This window comes from Corticium candelabrum, chromosome 12 (assembly GCF_963422355.1).
Source record: "Corticium candelabrum chromosome 12, ooCorCand1.1, whole genome shotgun sequence".
NCBI lineage: Eukaryota > Metazoa > Porifera > Homoscleromorpha > Homosclerophorida > Plakinidae > Corticium > Corticium candelabrum.
This window is the reverse complement of record NC_085096.1, coordinates 5,510,701-5,524,642: the sequence shown is the minus strand read 5'-3', so window position 1 is coordinate 5,524,642 and position 13,942 is coordinate 5,510,701. Positions and strand designations below refer to the sequence as shown.

The following is a 13,942-nucleotide window of genomic DNA, read 5'->3' as shown; positions in this document are numbered from 1 at the left end:
CTGCTAGTTTAACGATACTTTTTACCCCCACCCATCGTGTTGGTTAGACGCAACTCCTTTCCTGCTTCACTACCAAATATCTTTTTGAGCAGCGGCCCGATATTCGGTATACTAGTTACTTGTATGTATGTATCTGTCTATGATGTAGGTGTGCTTCACTCCCATCATAACCGTATCGATACCCCGATGGGATCCTAACACGGCACTCAAGGTTAGCAACATGGTAACTGATTTATCGCCCGTCGTGACTAACTGTTGTTTGCGAAATCCTAAGTTGTACTTGAATTTCTTTGATTATTGAATTTTACCTCGGATCGAAAATTAGATCTCTTGAGAGTGGTAACATCAGTAAACCCACTGCTATCATTACCAGATAACATCGCTTTGGCATCTGCTAACTCGTTGGAATTGGCAGCTCCCGTGCCCATATTGCGATACCACAATGTATTGGTTGCCGTACTTTTACTGTAGTCGTCCGAGCATTGGACGAAATTCATGATCGCGCTGGCTTGAGTTAGTTACTGATTGACATCCTTGACTAGGTGGCGTCGATTTGGTGTTGGATAGATTGAAATAGCGACTATCCGCTGTCGACGAGTGTGATGGCATCTGTAGCAGCATTAATGATGGTACCGTCGGTGTCGTCCTCCTTGACCAGTTTACCTCTAACCTTCAGCATCGCTTTGTGAGAAAGCAGATATTCGTCCAAATCTCGAGTTTCTATTATATGCTCTCCGAGTTTGTTCATGTTACTAGAGTCGTTGGGTAGATATTTGATGTATTCGAACTTGGTAATTGAGGCGTCCTCTGTGGGATCCTCGAACACTTGAAAGTAATTTGATGCGATCTTAGACGTTTCCATCATTAGGGGTTACATAAAAATTCATTGCAATCTTTTGACACCACCTCCCACGGTTATAGTACTGAAGATAATACACGACACTCGTCACCAACACTCCATAAACTTACCTTTTCAACATGCTTCAGTTGTCTGCAAGTCCTGGATATGCCACAAACACCAAACAATGGTCATAGTATCCCATGTGGTACGTTTATTACCTGAGGCCCGGATGTCCGGGCTAAGAGCATAGTAATCGTTTGATGACCGACCGATCGTATTTATAGTCGATTAACGCAGATGCAAATAAAGGTATTCCGACCAATAGACGAGAAGTGATGTCATTACCAACCAATAGACGAACGTGATGTCATCATGAGGCTCCACCTCTCTTTGTTAACGAGAATTCGGCCATCGGGCGTCCATCCTGTACATGGTGTTTAGTCCTTTGCTTTACGGGTTTAGCACATAGAAACAACGCCTATAGTCTACATTTGCATGTGTATGTGTCCACACCAACAACTAGGCGTCTAGGGAGCGAAGGTGTGGCTGTACCTGACTTGTAACATTTTGCTTGTTCCTCATTGTTTCTGCATAGTAGTTGTGCAGTCTGACAGCTTGAATTTTCAGTGTGCTTGGCTGAGCGGCCGCAGTGTTGTTGCAAAAATCAATTAGTGTCGTCTTCAACAGAAATTTGGCGCTGGACGGGAATTTGCAAAGGGGAACGTGCATTGTCCATGACAGCGTCCATGGTCTCATCGCATGGTCTCATCGCATGGTCTCATCGCATGGTCTCATCGCATTGTCTCATCGCATGATCTCATTGCCTCATCTCATTGTCTCATCGCCTCATCTCATTGTCTAATTTTGACACAAATGGCACGCCATAGGCCAGCCCATGCTGGCTCGATTTCTATGGTCCGTGTAAACGCGAGCCGAGCCATGCCAGCTAGGCTCAGTATTTCTACTCAGGCCAGTGTGGGCTGGCTCGGGTCAAGTACATTGTGTAAACGCGTAGCGTGCTGGAAAACGAGTTGCGCATGCTCATTTGGTACAACTGGCGATAGACCTACGTCTCGTATAAATAGTACGGCGTCTCGCATGTGTCCTACACATTCTCTATATGACTGTTGTAAAGCCATAGAGAAAAATATGAGCAGCTTGGCTTCTGTCCATTGCAAACGTGAGCTAACACGAGTTGTCTTTTGTCAAGCTCAAGTAACTAACGCATTTTAATGACACGCATTGCCTTCCTTTTACTGAGTGTGTCGTGTGAACGTGGGCTGGTGAGGCTCGGCTCGCTATGCGTGCTCGTGTAAATGGGGTATTAGTCTACTGTCCTTCTGTTTGACTTGTCGTCTGTTTGTCTGTCTGTCTGTCTGCCTGCTGTAGACTGTACGTAGGGGTCACTAGAGTAAGGATGAATAAACCAACTGTTTGTTTGTATGTCCGGCTGGTTGTTTGTCTTTCTGTGTGTTTTCTGTCTGTCTATTGCCTGTCTGTATACCACAAATTGTTTATCAACATTTTTGTTTTATTGTCAGTTAGTTGTCTGTTTGTCCTATTTCTGCCTATCAGTCTATAATAATGAGCTTTTGTTTAGATGTGCTATGTCTAGTCTGTAGTCTCTGTTGAGAAGGGAACTTGTTGGGAAAGTCTAACAGACTGTGAAGGGAAACTAGGACTGGATAACATGAGTCATTGACGGTCGTGTTGTTGTGTCTCTAGCTCTTCATGAACTTGGACGATGTCTGAGTAATTACGTAAGCAAGGGAAGCAGGAAGATGCAGTCAGGTTTTCAAAATTGATCAACCCGTTACCAGTGCTATAGAGTAGCTGTATTTTACATGGGAAGGGTGCAATGGCTGTGTATATTGAAATACCACATCCTGACTGGGGGTTGAGTAGGTTGTCTCAACCTGACAATGTCCTGTTCTGCTGTCACATTAAGCCTAATATAATTTATCACAGTTTAATTACCAGATTGTTACTATACAGTACTTTAGTATGCACCATTAACAGACAAGACAACCAACACAGTGGAACAAATGAAAGGATTCAACTTAATTAATTAATTAATTAAGATTGAATTCTCTTGTATGTATCTGTTATGGTCACCTCTTTTTAGAATAAAATGTACAAATGACACGCACAGCATCACTGGCGTATACCTATGCATCACAGTTTCACTAGGAGTATATTTATGACACGCACCTGACAATTGATTGCAGCAGACTAATAAAGTCTGTCTAGACAAGGTACTTACAAGGATAACAATTGTATTTCCACTGCTAACAACAATGTGTATTCATTGACGTGCTCACATAACGTCTCCCGTTAGATAACGCAAGTACAATAGTCAAAGTTATATATAACTATTTAGTTAGATTTAGAAGTCTAGCTGTTGCTTGTTTCAGTCTTTCCGTTATGGAATTCGGCTGTCCAAGTCAGTCCAAGTGACTGGTTAACGGTGAAAATTCTACCTTAGTATTTAAGTCTCAAAATGGCCTGATGTCGCTTCTTCAAGCTTTCTCCATGCTCCCACAGCACCTTATTGCTTCAAGTTCCCGTATTATTGGCAAGAATTCGATCTAACTTTTTGCAACAAGATCCTACCAACTTGAATAAACCCATCGAATCACTAGAATATTTACTGTTGTCATTCAATGGTCGCAGAACACTAGACTGGTTCAGTAAAGGTGTCCAAAACTAGGTCACGTGAGCCAGCATCCTGACGGCGAGTCTGAGAAACAAAAGGAAACCAGTTAGCAAATTGAATTGTCTGACTACCTAAACAGTAGCTATATAAACAGGTAAGAGGCTGCCAGGAAGACCAACTTCAGATAGACTTGTAGTAGACTCTTTTGTGTTGGCTGACTAGCAAGACAACGCAGTTTACCACAATTTACTAATAACGCAGTGTTCTAAACCACTTTATGGCTGTCAGGGAGACTAAGTTCACATAACAAGATCTTACACTTCTACTGAGCACAGATAAGTCACACCTCCAAAAGTCCACATCTGAAAGCGATCTAGTCTACAACAAATCACAAATACCTTTGTACTTACTGCTATTAACTCAGCTACAAACCACTAAATGGCAGTCAGGGAGACTGAGTTCACATAAGAGGATGGTACACTCCTGCTGAGCTTAAAGGAGTCACCCCTCCTAATGGCCACATCCCCAGGCAATCTACTGCAGTGTGCCACACCTATGTCTTACCACAGACCATTACAACCTCAACAACATACCACTAAATGACTGTCTGGAAGACTGAGTTTACACAACAAGGTGGTTCACTCCTGCTGAGCACCAAGTCACTCCTCCAAACAGAGAGGATATATGGAGCACCCAGCTTGCATCAACATTCATTTACGTGTCGATCGTGCTGCACATCATTGTTAGAAGTCCTCGAATTATTGCCTTCAGTTTGCTGTTATTATCGTGGTCAGGAACTACAAAACCAAGTCCACAGAGAACAAGTGGTCTGACGAACAACTTGCAGCGGCTCTCCTAGAGCTCCGAATAGGAAAAGGAGCCATCAGTGTCAACGCAGCAGCCAAGAAATATGGAATTCCCTGGTCAACTCTCCATGATCATTATGAAGGTATCTCTACAAAACGGTATGGAGGCAAATCAACAGTGTTAAGCAGAGAAGAAGAAAGTGAAGTGTTACTTACTTGCATCAGCTTGCAAGAGCTTGGATTTGGTTTGACCAGAGCCACTGTTGGCCGTGTCATCAAAGACTACCTGTTATCTAATGGCAGACTAAACCCTTTCAGACAAGGAATTCCTGGGTATGACTGGTGGCAAGGATTTTTACAACGATGGCCCATTGTGTCTGAAAGAAACCTGAACACTTGTCCGTACACAGAGCACAAGCTGCCACCAAATCCAAATTACAGCAGTGGTTTGAATTCCTGGCAGAAAAGTTAAGCAATCCACATATTCCAGTTAAAGACAGACAGAGTCGACTGTGGGAACTGTGATGAAGCAGGCTTTTTCACTGACCTGACTTCAAAACGCGTTCTTTCACAGCGTGGAGCTCGTGATGTATACCACACCAGTGGTGGCTCTGGAAAACAGATGTACACCGTCCATGCATGTGGTTCTGCAGCCGGCCACCTACTCCCGCCAAACATCGTATATCCAGGTAAAATTAATACAATTATAGTTAAAGCTGATTTTTTAGAGACAAATGGTAAATTGCCTTCCTTTATTCTAGGCAAAAATATATGGGATAGGTGGTGTTTGAATGGACCCAAGGGAGTCCTTTATGGTGTAAGTGAGTCAGGATGGATGGAAAGAGACAACTTCTGTAGCTGGTTTGAGAAGCTTTTCATACCATCTGTGAGATATCTGATTGAGACAGGCCCAGTAGTTCTATTTATGGATGGCCATGCTTCCCACCTTGGACTGATAGTCATTCAAAAGGCTAGAAAGAACAAAATCCACCTAATAGCAGTGCCAGCCCATACCACACACATCACTCAGCCACTTGATGTTGGCTTGTATGGCCTCATGAAGTCGAAATGGCGTGCAATAAATGATGACTTACGAAGGAAAACTTTAGCAGCAGTAGTTTACAAAGGTATCTTCCCATTTCTCGTCGCTCCATTATGTCCGTTATGGGACTGTGATTGGTCTAAAGCTCTGATAGGTGGCTTACCTTTAAAGGAACAGTTGCGATCACACCAACTACACCAATAGTAAAGACTTACCTCAAGAAACACTTCACCAAGGTCTTACAAGGTGCACGTGACCAGAAAACAAAGCCCAAGGGAGCTGTAGGAAGGAAGAAAGTAGGATTGACCCATTACGGAGAAGCCTTGACATCCGATGAAGTGTTCTTTCTCCTGCGAGAGCAAGCTGCAAAAAATCAAAAGCAGCAACGACCGTCACAGCATCAAAACTGAAGAAACCAAAAAACGCGCCAAATGCAACAGGGGTTGCTACGGACTGTGAACAAGACGACAATTACTGCCAAGGTTGTCAACTCTCCTTTGAAGACGACAGTTACGAAGAACTGTCCACATGGATCGGTTGCAGTTCGTGTTGGAGATGGTATCATTTCCGGTGTGTGGGCCTCACTGAACTGCCAAAAGAGACGGAAGATTGGTACTGTGAGCACTGTTTGTAGCCTAGATCAATGTTTAGCTGTCAACTACGCTGTAACTTGTTCTGAACTGCGTAACAAGTAGTTTCCATAGTCTAGTTTCACTGTTGAAATCTTCCTGTTATTGTAAGTAATACACATCAACGTAAGAAGTACTGCCTGCCAAGTGTTACAACCATTCGTAAAGTCGTAGTTGCCAGAACAAAACTCTGTTTACGAAGTTGCCCCACCCACAAGATTAGCAGTGTCGACGAAAGTCCCGAATTACCTCAAGAACGATTAAGATTTTAGAGATTGCTGCCCACATGCTGATTGGCAGAAGACTACTGCTCCACACGATAGTAAAATCAAGCGACTACAACACTCACACGTAGCAACATACGGGCATTTTCTTAATTGTTTATGGAGTTGCCCCGGATTACCTACGGATGCGACTGCAAAGGTCATGTTTGCTTAGAGTATACTTGGAAGTCAGCTAATGAGTTCGCAAACGTGGACGTGAACCCAGAACAGATCTGAGTAAACTGGTTTGGCTGTAACGACCAACGCTGTATCGGCATCAGTAAAATTGTCTCAACAGTGCAAGTTTGAAGAGAGTCGACTGTCAGAGTTCTTCCTGGCTTACCTAGCTGCTTCTTGTTGAACGAGATTGCCAATCAGCTCATCAGACGTGTCGATCTAACAGGTGTTCATGTTTAGTGTGTGTGTATGTGTGTGCGTGCGTGCGTGCGTGTGTGTGTGTGTGTGTGAGTGTGTGTGTGTGTGTGTGTGTGTGTGTGTGTGTGTGTGTGTGTGTGCGCGCGCGCGCGCGTGTGCGTATGTGTGTGGATGATCCAGTGGTGTAACTAGAATTTGTTTTCTGTCGCTTGGAAACCACCTCAACCCTTGGTGTGCGGCATAGTAGTTGAGGCGCTCCTTTCGACAATCTTCTTGAGTTGTTTATGTCATTAGCAATTACCGATATGTGATGGCCGCCATATCAAGCAGATGCGTGAAACTATGCATTGAGGAGAAGCATGATCGAGAAGTGGTGGAACAAAGTTTACTAGTGTGTAGATCGTGCTCTTTACAGAATATGTTGTTTGCAATCTATTAAAGCGCAACAGTTTTATCCTGCATGAACGCCAGGAGTTCACCTTTGTCAGTCCTTCACAGTATACCACTGCTAAATGAGGTAATTGCTCATCTTGAAACACAACTTGGTCCTTTGCCAATAGTACATGCGTGTCTAGCTAGGGTATCTGCCTGTTACCCTAGGCATGTGGTCCATCAATTGTGATATTCTTGCAATTTAAGTGTCCAATCTAAATTTCTTTGCCGGTCAAAGAATGGCTTGACCAGCAGTATCGAACTATAGTAATGACATGATCAAACCTGAGCAAGGCCGCTGGATTGACTTGAGTAAACATGCATGTGGTAATGCTCAGGCTGAAATATCCCCATGGCTGCTGTAGAGCTGCCTGAATCATCTCTCTGTCTCACAATTGCAGCATTGCTTTAGGTATGTCCATGATGGGTCAGGAAAGTTTCTCTGACTTAGCGCTCCTTGACTGTCATCATTCAACTCCTCCATGAGGACCAAGGAAAAGTCACGTAGCGATTTTATGAAGCTAACCGGATTTAGTCATTAAAACGTTGTTGGAATGAAGCCATTTGCGCAACAACGGTTAGACTCCGGGCAGATATTAGACTCGTGCCCAGTCCTCCTCCGCGCTATGTCGCTGACACCACGTGCGCCATCTGTCACGTGTGTATAGGTCCATGTGGTTTCACACGTGTGGTTGGCCTAAGCACGGAGGAGGACTGGGACCATACCTCGTCACGTGACAAACATGTTTGTAACGTGACCGAAATGGCGTGACATGATTGGTAGATACTACTTATATTTAGCATAATGGTTTTCGTAGGAGGGCTTTTGTAATGCACAATCACACAATTAGAAAGACTAAGTACACAACAATTATAGAGGCACTAAGCCATTACGTGCCGATAACTTGTTGATGGCGTCCATGTCTGTGAGAGTGCGACTAGAGAAGGACTTTCGAGAAGAGCGGTCTCAATGGTAAGTACATGTGCATTCGCGCGAGCCTAAACCTTCTAGATACCTGTCGAGACACACGTGTACATGAAGGTAAAGTCTCTCTTTTTCAAAAGGCTGCGACGGGTCCTGATCCCTGTATCTGCCAGAGCACCGCGTTCAGGTGTCCCTGTTAGTTACGTCTAGCAGATTTTGTTAAACCAATTTTAAGCTAAATCAGTCACGTCGAGGTGGCTAGTATTGTGAGACAAGCTTTCCCGGAAGCTCGCCGCAGGATGACCATGCCATCAGAACATACGTCTACGATGGTATTGCCTTCGCACCAGTCTCTGTTGGAGTTATAGCACATTCTACTGACGCTTCAGACTTGCGGAATCACCCCTCGCAGGGGCGGATATAGGGAGGGTGCACCGGGTGCACGGGCACCCCCCCTCCGCCAGTCTTGAGGAAGGTCTAGATAGCCACGAAGTTCCATACCCATTTTCTTGCGGCGCACTCACGTAGCAGAAATATGTGGGTGCACGAAGAATTGCGTCTGGGTACAGAGTACGAGCTAATGCGAAGATTATCGATCACGTGTCCATCTCGTGTTTGACTGACAACCTGACTGACAACTGTGAACTGCGCACTGTGTCGCTGCGTGGAACCGCGAGTTTGTATTTCCCGTATATACGTTGGCACGTGCAGTGTTCGTGTCCTGGCGTGGGGTCGATCGCAAACCGTAAGTGACAGCACGTGGTTGCTGCATGCTGTCCTATTACGGGCTTACTAGAGATGATCGTTCTTGTGACAGGCTCATTGTACTGTAAAGTCTGACATGGCTTCCCGTAGTCGTCCTTCCAACCCTCAGTCTCAGACTCTCACGAAGTATTTTGGCTCTGTGTCAAAGCGGCCTCGCTTGGATGAGGAGGACAGACGACCGGACTCTACAAAGTAAGTCGGTGTGGACTAGCAAACCAGAGTGCTAACCACTCGACCAATATGTATGTATGTATGTAGGTAGGTAGGTAGGTAGGTAGGTGGGTGGGTGGGTGAGTGGGTGGGTGGGTGGGTGGGTGGGTGGGTGGGTGGGTGGGTGGGTGGGTGGGTGGGTGGGTGGGTGGGTGGGTGGGTGGGTGGGTGGGTAGGTAGGTAGGTAGGTAGGTAGGTAGGTAGGTAGGTAGGTAGGTAGATTTTATTAAATAGTTTCTTTAGGTAGGTAGGTAGGTAGGTAGGTAGGTAGGTAGGTAGGTAGGTAGGTATCTAAGTACGTATTTAGGTTAGGATATGGTGTTGGTACGGCAGCAAATAACGTTTGTGATAAGGATGCTCATGCAAATGTTTTCATCCAGGGTACCGGATGATGGAGGTGACGATCTGCATGGAGACAACAGTAGCTTACCATCACTGGAAAGACCAGACGATGCCACTTTTATCCATCCAGCTGTGTCTTCCGGAGATTTTGCTAGAATTGTACAGTTGAAGGAAGAACGAACTCTGACAGATCAGGAAAAGTACCATCTACTTACTAACCATTTCCGGCCCAGCGCTACCTACCGCTTTCCATCTGTTCTTTATGGGAAGAAGAAGCGTGCATTTCAACATGACTGGCTTCACCAATATAACGGTCTTGTGTATTCTGAGACAATGCAGGGAAGCTACTGCAAATACTGTGTCCTGTTTGGTCAAGCTGCGTACTCTGTGTACAGTTTTACCGGTACTCTGATTAGTAAACCACTCACTAATCTCCAGAAGGCCAGTGAGAAGCTGCGTAACCATTTCATTGGTGTCGGAGGGAGTTCAGCAAGGAAGTACCACTTACAAGCTGTTGAAAAGGCAGAGAATTTTAAGGCTGTGATGGAAAAGAAACAGTTGCCAGTTGACCAGCAACTTTCCAGCCTTCGAGCTCAGCGTATTGCCAAAAACAGAGAAATCCTAAGATCTGTAGCAGAAACTGTTATACTTTGTGGCAGGCAAGGGCTTGCTTTGAGAGGCCATCGCGATGATTGGAAGTGGTTAGAGAAAACGCCATACGCTAATCACGGAAATTTCATGGCCCTACTTCAGTTTCGGATTCAGAGTGGAGACAAAGTTTTAGCTGATCACCTTCAATCTGGTGGTTACCAAGGAAACGCTCTGTACACAAGCAAAACCATTCAAAATGAGTTGATTGACGTATGTGATCATATAATCCGCACCCGCATTTTAAACGAAGTCCGAGATGCCCCTTTTTTCTCAATCATGGCAGACGAAGCAACAGATGCTGCCAATAAGGAGCAGCTGGCTATCAGTGTCCGGTATGTGAAGGAGGCTACACGAAGTATCGAAGAGCGATTCTTAGGTTTTAGTGAGTGTGTTACTGGCGTAACTGGAGAAGCCATAGCAGATCGCATTCTTCAGCATCTAGTCGACTGGCAGCTTCCAGCCGATAATCTCATCGGTCAGACGTACGATGGTGCCGGAGCCATGGCTGGAAGAAAGAAAGGAGCAGCAGCACGCATAACACAGCTCTACCCAAAGGCTCTTTATACGCATTGCAATGCGCATGTTCTCAACCTTTGTGTGGTAAAATGTTGTCGCATTCGTGAAATCCAGAATGCCATGGACACCGCTGACAGGATTTGCCGTTTCTTTGCCAACTCGCCAAAGAGACAGCTTGCTTTAGAAAAGTCGATAGGAGCGGTTTTGGATGGTGAGCATCGCAAAAGAATAAAGTCACTTTGCAAAACTAGATGGGTGGAAAGGCACCAGGCCTTTGAGGTCTTCGCAGATCTCTTACAGCCATTGATTTTCTGTTTGGAAGAGATCAAAGATTCGGTGGAGTGGAACAGAGAAACCAGAGCTGATGCACAGTCATTCTTTCTGGCTTTAACAAGATTTCCGTTCATCTTCACTTTAATACTGACAAAGGATGTTTTAGCGTACACTAAAGCCCTGAGTGTCAAGTTGCAGGGCCGTTATGTTGACATAGTGAAGGCATACCAGGAAATAAGGTTTGTCACTTCCACACTTCACAGTGCCAGGGTGAATGTCACTACAATCCATTCACGAGTCTATCAAAAGGCTTTGGAAGTAGCCGGTAAGGTTAATGTAGAAGAGAGCTTGCCAAGAACGACTGGACGTCAACAGCACCGCGGCAATGTGCCTGCATCTTCTGCATCCGATTACTACCGGAAACAGCTGACCATCCCAATGCTGGACCATCTCATCAATGAAATGGGTTACCGGTTTAGCGAAAGTTCTTCAGCTGTTGTTTCTCAAATCACGCGTCTTTTGCCACCATCCTTGGCAGTGAGTGACAACATCTTGTCTTCAGCAGATATTCCCGACTTGGTCAAGATGTATGGCGATGATTTACCAGCCGCAGCTGCTCTGGATACGGAGCTTCACAGCTGGACAGTGAAATGGAGCGGGTCGGTACAGTTTGCAGCAGATAAAGATACACCCTCGAAGGTTCTCAACCAAATCGACAAGGACTTCTTTCCAAATGTTGGGCAGCTGTTAAAGATAGCATGCACACTCTCGGTAACAAGTGCGGAGTGCGAACGTTCCATTAGCCGTCTGCGGTTTTTGAAAACTTGCATGCGTAGCGGCATGGGAGAGTCACGCTTGAATGGCCTAACGCTGCTCCATGTTCACCGGGATATCCCGTGTGATGCTGAAGCCGTCGTGGAAGAATTTGCAAAGCGAAACCCACGGCGGCTTCAGCTGTCCGAGTTTTGTTAGCAATGGTTTGTTTGTTAAATAGTTATGTGAGAGATCTGCCTTGAATATATTACAACTACTTGCTTCACGTTATACTGCAATTTTCGTACCGTCCTGAAGAAATTCTCTTTTGACTCTGTGTACCCCGGGCCCCCGTTTAACTCCTGTATCCGCGCTTGAGCTGTTTGACTCGCCCCCATAGTGGACTGCTTGTCTTTGATGGTTGCAGTCAACATCGAGACAACAGATCTACCGTCATTTTTGGTTGCAAAGTCTACTTTCACCTTATACTACTTCCCTGAAATGGGTGTGGTCTAGCGTTTCATGTCCGTGCACCCCCTCTCCTCAGATCCTGGATCCGCCCCTGACATACTAGCTTAACGAGATCCACAGGAACATCTGGTCCTAAAAGTTAAATGTTTACTGAAAGTGAAAATTAGGAAATCCTGGTTTCTTCACTTCATCAAGCTTTTTGGTTATAAACAGACGGATGCCTGTACATAAGGAAGCAATTTCATGACATGGTCTTGTGCTAATGGTGAAAATGATGCATTTCTTTGAATGATAAGCCATTTCTAATGTGACATCTTTCTCAACTCGATACACAGAGTGGTGACGTGTCAACATTGGCTCATCAGGATATTCCTCGATGCAAAAGTCATTAGCCTGAAATGCAGCCGCTCGAGAATATATGCAATTTGGCAAGGAGAAATAATGAGTGAGAATGGTTTGAGATCGTTAAGATTCACTGGAGCAGCAGCTGCTAACGGCGAGTTTGGGTCAGACTCCAGCAAACATGGAACAAAGTATTCCGTTTTATAAGAAATTGCTAGTTGATATGATGAAACTCTAGAGGAGAGTAAGTAGAAGCATTTGAACAAATTCAATACGACTTCGTATTCTTCTTCTTTTACTACCGCCTTTCTGAGACAATCCTTCATCAGCTCCCAGCTAACGATTCCTGTTTTCTTGGCATGACGTCACTGATGACAAAATAGCCCAAGCCGCAGATCCCCCTAGAGACAAAGCATCATACTTCTTTTCGATCCACATGTTAGCAATCGGGGTTTCTTCGAGTCGGGGGCAGAATGGTGGGACGATTTGGCCTCTTCATTAAGGACCTTTCTTCCATCAAACACGAGACCAACAATACTTCTCGGTGTGATGGCTTGTTGTTGACTAGGAAGTAGGATTTCTTGACCTCCTAAATCCCAGATAGTATGGTAAACTTTTGATTCTTCTTGCTTTAGAATATCGAGATCACTTTGAAACTGCTATATAGCACGACCGATTCCTATGGTCAGAACAATGGCTTCGTCCACTTTTGTCTTTGCTCGTGTTGCTTTCGGCATCACCAATAGATGCAGCTGCTTTGTCTAGTTTGTCTGTATTTGTCTTGATTGCAGTATCTTGACTCAACGCAGTCGCTTCACGCGGCTTGCTTGTGTTTGTGCCAAATTGATCGTCTGCAATTGTCCATCTTCATTGTCGGCACCCTTACTACCTGCCTCGTTTACATTAGAAGCATGCTGTGCATGAATCACTGCTCTAGCTATTTGTCTGTCTAAAAATTGCTGGTCTTTGTCCTGCAAAGCACTCCATTTGCATGCTTCACAAACGGCCACTTCTGTCTTAGCCACGAGTGTGCTCGCTTCACATACCTGGAACTTCTCATTGAGCAAGGATCGTTTGAAAGACGTCTTCCCCGTTCTGTCCTTGCCCACGATGACAATCTTGACTCGAGCAATTTCAATCGATTCTTGCTCTAGAGCTCGCACAAATAACTCGCCAACATCAGAGCCCATGCTCGTTTCATGTCTCTGCAACAATATCACAGCTAAAGTCTGTACACTAAACCTATCTCAAGTGACAAGATTAACTCACTTGGACATGAGACACAACTCGGTGTCATTCAATTCGTCAATCCTGCATCAGACAATGTTTTGTTAATCAAGCAATTTTTTTCCATTCAAAACGAGCAGTTGGTCCATGGATGAAGAATCGCCCTTGCTACCAAGTTGCTTCTCCAGTGTGGCAATAGTATCAGATGCTTTTGCCTTCAATGGCACTTCTTTACCATTAGTGACTGTAGCATAGGACTCAAAGATTGGTAAGAATAAATGTAATTGAACACAAGAGACACAACAAAGAAAACATGTATCCGTTAGCCGGCTATTCAAATGGCTGAGCTGCCCCGCCTATGAAACCCCGGATGCCACATCATCTCCATCCTTTCTACGCAAAACACAAAATTTACAGCACTAC

At 44.9% G+C, this 13,942-nt stretch overlaps 1 protein-coding gene across 1 annotated transcript; it reads left to right on the top strand.

Annotated features, from left to right (window-relative positions):
- Window positions 1-8,700: 8,700 nt before the first annotated feature.
- On the top strand, window positions 8,701-11,743 carry LOC134187856 (52 kDa repressor of the inhibitor of the protein kinase-like). The gene is made up of 3 exons (XM_062656026.1): window positions 8,701-8,714; window positions 8,787-8,926; window positions 9,325-11,743. The coding sequence occupies exons 2-3, from the start codon at window positions 8,811-8,813 to the stop codon at window positions 11,696-11,698; spliced, it is 2,490 nt and encodes an 829-aa protein (XP_062512010.1). The 5' UTR covers window positions 8,701-8,714; window positions 8,787-8,810; the 3' UTR covers window positions 11,699-11,743.
- The last annotated feature ends 2,199 nt before the right edge of the window (window positions 11,744-13,942 follow it).